This window comes from Myotis brandtii, unplaced genomic scaffold (genome assembly GCF_000412655.1).
Source record: "Myotis brandtii unplaced genomic scaffold, ASM41265v1 scaffold6, whole genome shotgun sequence".
NCBI lineage: Eukaryota > Metazoa > Chordata > Mammalia > Chiroptera > Vespertilionidae > Myotis > Myotis brandtii.
The window spans coordinates 897,410-904,539 of NW_005370271.1; the positions used below are offsets into that span (position 1 = coordinate 897,410).

Below are 7,130 nucleotides of genomic sequence, written 5' to 3' on the forward strand. Positions count from 1 at the left end.
CCCCGGCTTCCCGGTTCGTTTCCTGCTTCCCAGGCGCTCCCGGACCAGACCCAGAGCCGGCCAGCATCGGAGCCTGGGAGAAAGGGCCCCTGGGGACTCATCACAGCTTCACGGTGGATCTCCAGATGTGTCTGCATATTAAGTGAAAAGCTTCTGGTTCTTAATTTCCCGGTTTAAATAAAGTGTCCTGTATGCAGCTCCTTCCATGGTGAGCTTTCTGTTACACTCCCCGCTTTTACTGAGCTATTTTCTTCTCTCTCTCTCTCTCTCTCTCTCATATATTTTATTGATTTCAGAGAGGAAAGAAGAGGGAGAGAGATAGAAATCAATGATGAGAAAGACACTGATCTTCTGCCTCCTGAACGCCCCCTACTGGGGATTGAGCCCGCAAACCGGGCATGTGCCCTTGACTTGAATTGAACCTGGGACCCTTCAGTCCTCAGGACGAGGCTCTATCCACTGAGCAGAACCGACTAAGGTCTCTCTCTCTCTCTCTCTCTCTCTCTCTCTCTCTCTCTCTGATAATGCCCAGTGCCATGCTCATACCTTGTTAATGTGAATAAAAATGTGTACTTTGAAAGTGAGTTTGGAGAAGTTCTCATCTTTTTTTAAATCTTTTTATTGAATTTAATGGGTGACATTGGCTAATAAAATTATGTGTTTCAGGTGTACAGTTCTATCATACACCATCTGTATTGTATTGTGTGTTTACCACCCCCAGTCAGGTCTCCTTCCATCACCGTTTACCCCCCGCCCCTACCCTCTTCTACCTGCCCTCTCCCCCGCTTCCCTCTGGTAACCACTATACTCACAGGCGTTCTCTTGTTCCCCAACCCTCAATGCAAACCAGTTACTCCTCTAAGTTCCTGCCTGATTCCTTCTCAGCTCTTCAGAGCTGCAATGATTTCATCCCTAAATTCGTTAATTATACGGAAGATTATCCATATAGCACTCCTATGATATTTCTAAATTAGAACTGCTTTGAAACAGTTTATATAACATAGACATGATTTGTTCCTCAATGGTTTTGAGAAACCTCCCCATAAAACCACCTGAGCCAGATATCTTTTCTTAGCGTTTCATCATTGATTACTTTCTGGTTATTGGTTATGGTTATTGATTGATTCACATTTTTAACTCCTTCGTAAGTCAGTTTTCATAAAATAACTTGTATTTATCTAAGTCTGTGCTGTCCAATATGGTAACTGTTGGGGTCCAACCCCAGCAGGCCCAGGGGTTCCCAAAGGTGTGGATGGAGTCGGCGAAGAAGGAATGACACGGAGACTGCGTTCAGTTGATCAGCATAGCCAGGTTCTTTTTTTATTGTCCTGTTACATCTGTATTTATACCATTTGATCCTATAAGTATGCCTCTATAATCACATCATGGTATGTTTTGGGTAACCTTCTACAGTTCCTTGTTTCATTTTTTAAATGTATACACCAGAAAATTTAAAACTACATATGTGATATATTTGTAGCTTGTGTTATATATTTATTGGATAGAGCTAATTTAGATTTTCAAAGTATTGGTATAGAGTTGTGCATAGTATTCTTATATATATTTTAATCTCTTCCTTATCAATAGCTTCCTTTCTCATTACTTTTTTATTGTTTGTTTTTGTTAATCCTCACCCAAGGATATTTTTCCATTGATTTTTAGGGAGAGTAGAAGAGAGAGGGAAAGACACAGAGAAATATCTATGTGAGAAAAACACATCAATTGGTTGCCTCCTGCATGAGCCCCGACCAGGGCCTGGGCCAGGGAAGAGCCTGCAACTGAGGTACATGCCCTTGACCGGAATCAAACCCAGGACCAACGCAGGCCGACGTTCTATCCATTGAGCCAAACCAGCTAGGGCCTCATTCTTACTTTTTAAAAATCTTTTCTTCTCTTATCATATTTTCCAAAAAAAATTGTCTGTCCTTATTGATCTTTTCCTAAAACCAGCTTTTTAACCACTAGTTTATATAAAATAGGGGAGACAGAAGGACATATCAACACATTGGAGATAAAATCTGCACAAATCAGAGAGTTTTCCTCTACATGACAATCTGGATTCTCCAACAAATAAATTGCAAAAAGAGTAAGAAAGATAGAAAGGGGGAACTTCACGATACTTATGAAGTGGTCTAAAGGTAACATATAGATCTGTTTGGAGTCCTGACTTGAATAATTCATCTGTTAAAAATATACCGTAAAAAGGCGGGGGGGTCAGTTGGGGGAAAAGGAGACATATGTAATACTTTAAACAATAAAAAAAAAAAAGTAAAAAGGTATATAAATGTCTAGTCTCTGTTCTGCACCTGAATCTAATATTATATGTCACTCATATTTAAAAACAAATTTTAACAAACAGCGACATTTGCATGCTGACTGGATATTTGATAACATTAAGAGATAATCATTGTTTCTTTTTAGGTATAAAAGTATGTGGTTATATATTTTTTTAAAGTCACTCTTTTTGAAATATTGAAATTTTTACAGATGAGAAGTCATAGCTGAGATTTGCTTCAAAATAACACAGAGATGGTGGTAGTGGGTGGGTGGAGTATCGATGAAACAAGATTGGCCCTGAGTTGATCATTATTGAAGCTAGGTGGTTACATGCACGTTTATCACACTAACCCGCTTTGGGACAGGTTTGAAATGTTTTGTTATAAAGAACATGAAGAAAAAAAGATCCTGTTTATACTAATCAAGCTTACTGTTTTGTTTTCTGGTTCACTTATGTGTGTTTTGGTCTGTAAACATTTCTTTCTCTCTTTGGTTTTATGTTACTTAATTTTCTGGGTTCTTTTAGAATTATGTGCCTTGTTCATTACTTGTTTTCTAATGAACACATTTAGGCTATAAATATTCCTCTGAGAATCACCCTGGCCGTGTAACATGTTCTCATACGTGTGCAGTTTCTCGTTCCTTTCCAGGGTGTGCTTTGCGTTTAGAACTGGTCATGTTTTAGTGAAGGAGGGGTAACCAGGTTAACGGGAGGTGAGGGCAGGGCTGGAAAACTGAGAGGAAGCCCTTATAATTTGTTATTCTTTTTAAAATATGTTTTTATTGATTTCAGAGAGGAAGGGAGAGGGAGAGAGAGATAGAAACATCAATGATGAGAGAGAATCATTGATTGGCTGCCTCCTGCACACCCCACACTGGGGATCGAGCCTGCAACCCGGGCATGTGCCCTGATGGGGAATCGAACCATGACCTCCTGGTTCATAGGTCGATGCTCAGCCACGGAGCCACGCCGGCCGGGCTGGCTAGACATTGTTTATTGACTGCTAGTATTTCCTGCACTGTTTTATCGAGGAAGACCTCCTGCCAGAGCTTCTTGGTGTCCAACATTCTAGTTCCGAGGCTGCATTCTCTGCTCCGTTGCCTGTTGCCAGAGCCATGGGCATGAGGAGCTCCAAAATGAAACTGAAGACAGGGTCATTTCTGTGGTGCCTCTACCTGGACAAGCTCTACTGCCTGCTGTCCATGAGGAACGTGAGGGCCTTGGTGGAGTACTTCGACCTCCTCGACCCACACCGCCACAACACCATGAACGGTCAGTGCTGTCAGAAACGTCTCCGCCGGGTCGTGACCTGGTGTCTAGTCACCAACTTACACTGAAGACTGGTGGCAGCTCAGTGAGGAGGACACAACTGCAGGCTCTGGGTTTAAATCCTGGCTCTGCCCCTTACCCCTTGGAGATCTGGAGAGTGTCATCACCCTCTTTATTATTTATTTACTAGAGACCCGGAGCACGAAATTCATGCACTTGGGGGGAGGGGAGTGGGGGGGGGGGGCCCTCGGCCCGGCCTGCACCCTCTCTCGCAGACCAGAAACCCTTAGGGAGATGTCCGACTGACGGCTTAGGCCCAAGCTGTCAGTCAGACATCCTTAGTGCTGCCGTGGAGGTGGGAGAGGCTCCCGCCACCGCCGCTGTGCTCGCCAGCCTTGAGCCCAGCTTCTGGCTGAGTGGCGCTCCCCCTGTGGGAGCACACTGACCACCAGGGGGCAGCTCCTGCATTGAGCGGGATTGAGCCGAAACCAGCTCTCCGACATTCCCCAAGGGGTCCCAGATTGCAAGAAGGTGCAGGCCAGGCCAAGGGACCCCACAGGTGCACCATCGGGGCCGGGGAGGGACTCGGGAGGTTGGCCAGCCAGGGAGGGACCACGGGAGGGCTCCAGGGCGTGTCCAGCCCATCTTGCTCAGTCCTGATGGCCGGACCCCAGCAGCAAGCTAACCTACCAGTCAGAGTGTCTGCCCCCTGGTGGTCAGTGCAGGTCATAGTGACTGGTCGATTATCTGCCCCCCTGGTGGTCAGTGCATGTCATAGCGAGTGGTTGAGCAGCCTTCGCATATCATTAGCATATTACACTTTGATTGTTTGAATGGACGACCGGACGACCAGACACTTAGCATATTAGGCTTTTATTATATAGGATTTTTTCTTCAATTTCAGAGAGGAAGGGAGAGGGAGAGATACAGAAACATCAATGATGAGAGAGAATCATCAATCAGCTGTCTCCTGCACATCCGCTACCAAGGATCAAGCCCGCAATCCAGGTATGTGCCCTGACCTGGGATGGAATCAGGACCCCCTGGTTCATAGGTCAACGCTCAACCACTGAGCCACAGCGGCTGGGCTCAACACCTGTTTAAGTCTCACTTTCCTCGTCTGTGAGTGAGGATTCTAATAATGGAGTCCATCTCATGGTTGGGGGAGAAGATGAGGCAATTATGGAAAATGCATGGCACCTGGTGAGGACTTGGCGTTCACTGTCATTGTAATTATCCCTGGGGGTCGAGCCCCCTCAGCAGCAAGACTTCTCATCTGTCAAATGGGATGTTTGTATCAAATAAATGATATGCAAGGTCCCTTCTAATTCTTGGTAATTGTGAGTGACCAACAAGTACTGACAATCCTCACCTTGCCTTTGAGTGCACAAACCAATAGAAGATTAGTCAAAAGACTTTAGGGGTTTTTATAGGACTGAGTAGAAAGCAGGTTTCCTATCCATTCATTGTGACCTGAGAGAAATTAAGGTCATTTGTGAATAAGGGGTTTCTTCCATAAAGATTTTTAAGAGTTCATTCAATCTTTAAAATATAATAAAAGAAAAACCTTCATTTTCTCATCATTTCCTGCCTCAGTGTTTCTCGTTACACATAGATTTTCACAGGGTATGTCACCAACTCTTTGCAAAAACCCAGTCCGTGATCACGCAGCTGCAGGGCACCGAGCTGTAAACAGAAAACCTGGGACTAAAGCCCATGGTGTTCGGACTCCAAAGCCCACTCTTAGTCTCACCGGAATGTCTGCTGAGTCTGGTCTCCCTGGCAACTCCCTCCCTCCCTGATGATGCAATACCCGAGAGGGGCAGGCTGCGTCTTCTGGTCGCCAAGGGACTGAATAGTGACCTGAAAGCGTGAGACACAGCCCTGAGTCCTGCCTTCCAGGCAGGGGGTGTGACTTATGGGAAATGCATAGCACCTGGTGAGGACTTAGTGTTCGCTGTCATTGTCATCATTGACTTAAGGCCCTGGAGACGTGAGTGGTCCAGAGCCAGCTGCTTTAAAAACAGCATTTGTTGCCCAGTCGGTGAGGCTCAGTGGTTGAACATCAACCCATGAACCAAGAAATCCCCGATTCGATTCCCAGTCAGGGCACATGCCCAGGTTGTGGGATCCATCCCTGGTAGGGGGTATGCAACAGGCAGTTGATCAATGATTCTCTCTCATCATTGATGTTTCTCTCTCTCCCCCCCTCTCCCTTTCTCTTTGAAATCAATAAAAATATATTTAAAAAAAGAAAGTAGCTACTAAGTCCCACACCAAAACATCTCTCAAGGAGCAACTGTACAAACATCACTGGAAATACACACACACACACACACTACGGGTCCAGTGCACAAATTCATGCACCTTGAAAGGAACTGTGGGCCGCGAGGCTGTGGTGGGCACAGGGGCGGGTCTCAGCCCATCCTCTGCATCCCTGCCTGGCCCCTCCCACCGTGGTCCCTGTCTGCTGGCTGCCCTGTTCCCACCACTGCCTCTCCCATCCGCTGACGACACGGCTCCCACCTGCTGATGGCACAGAGCGATTGGGGCCGGCGCCATCAGCCGGTGCGAGTGGCAGCTGCTGCCCCTATTGCCTCTCAGGAGCAGGAGGAGGTGGAGAAGCCCTCAGGGGCGATTGGGGCTGGCAGGTGCCGCTCACACCTGCTGACTGATGGCACTGAGTGATTGGGGTCGGCAGCGGGTGCGAGCACCAGGTGGGACCGTAGTGCATGGGAGCAAAGAATTTTCAGTAACCACCAGAGGCTCGCCCTGATGACAGCGACCAGCACCCTGCCTTGGTCTGGCGCCCCCACTCACCTGCTCCACCATCCGGCTGTGGTTGATGCCTGCCATGTTCCATGCGTGCCCCCTGGTGGTCAGCACACGTCATAGCGACTTGTTGTTCAGTTCGATTGTTCCACCGTTCGGTCTATTTGCATATTAGCCTTTTATTATATAGGATATCTATATAGTGTGTTGCTCCCACATGCTCATACCTGGAGGGGACTGGGAAGGATCATCAAGAGACCATCAGAAGCCCCCAAACCAGGACATGTGACTGGCTCATTGTGACCTTAGCGAGCTTCCACTGGGACTCCAAACTGGGGATGCTCTGTGTGTAGGGGAGCCCTCTCTCCTGCAGGAGAAAGCTCTGTAGCCAGTGGGCTCGGGGAAATCGCATGCAGACAGTGACCCGTGAGACGCCCTCCGTGACCCTGGGCGATGTGTGTGCGCCATCTGCAGAGCCCCCCGGCACCGGATAAACCTATCACCACGCTTGTTCCTTTCATCTTCGACCCCGAAAGAGATGATTAGTGAGTGGAATTTCAGCACTAACCTTCCCTGTTCTTTAAATTACAGGATTGTTGTCTCTGATTGTAGGACTGAATATGCCTTAACTAATGTACAAAAGCTACGGCTCCACCCTGGCACCGGCAAGGCTGTGGCATCAGGTCTCGTTCGGATCCCAGCGCGGCCCCTAAGGGTGGTCAGCAGCCGCGGCATCACCTGCAGCTGGTCAGAGATGCACGCCGGGTCCCAGGCTGGGTCCCACGCTGGGTGGCACACCGGGTCCCACACC

General features: G+C 47.5%; 1 protein-coding gene and 1 long non-coding RNA gene across 2 annotated transcripts in view; both read left to right on the forward strand.

Annotated features, from left to right (window-relative positions):
* The window catches only part of LOC106728349, a 563-nt gene extending 367 nt beyond the window's left edge, over positions 1–196 (forward strand). Inside the window, exon 2 of the long non-coding RNA XR_001364643.1 lies at positions 34–196. This is a non-coding gene — a long non-coding RNA (uncharacterized LOC106728349). The remainder of the gene's footprint in view (positions 1–33) is intronic.
* Positions 197–3,377: 3,181 nt separating this feature from the next.
* Positions 3,378–7,130, forward strand: part of EFCAB9 (EF-hand calcium binding domain 9) — an 8,250-nt gene continuing 4,497 nt past the window's right edge. The window contains exon 1 of the mRNA XM_014550330.1: positions 3,378–3,550. Within this exon, the coding sequence (XP_014405816.1) occupies positions 3,394–3,550 (157 nt within the window). The 5' untranslated portion in view covers positions 3,378–3,393. The remainder of the gene's footprint in view (positions 3,551–7,130) is intronic.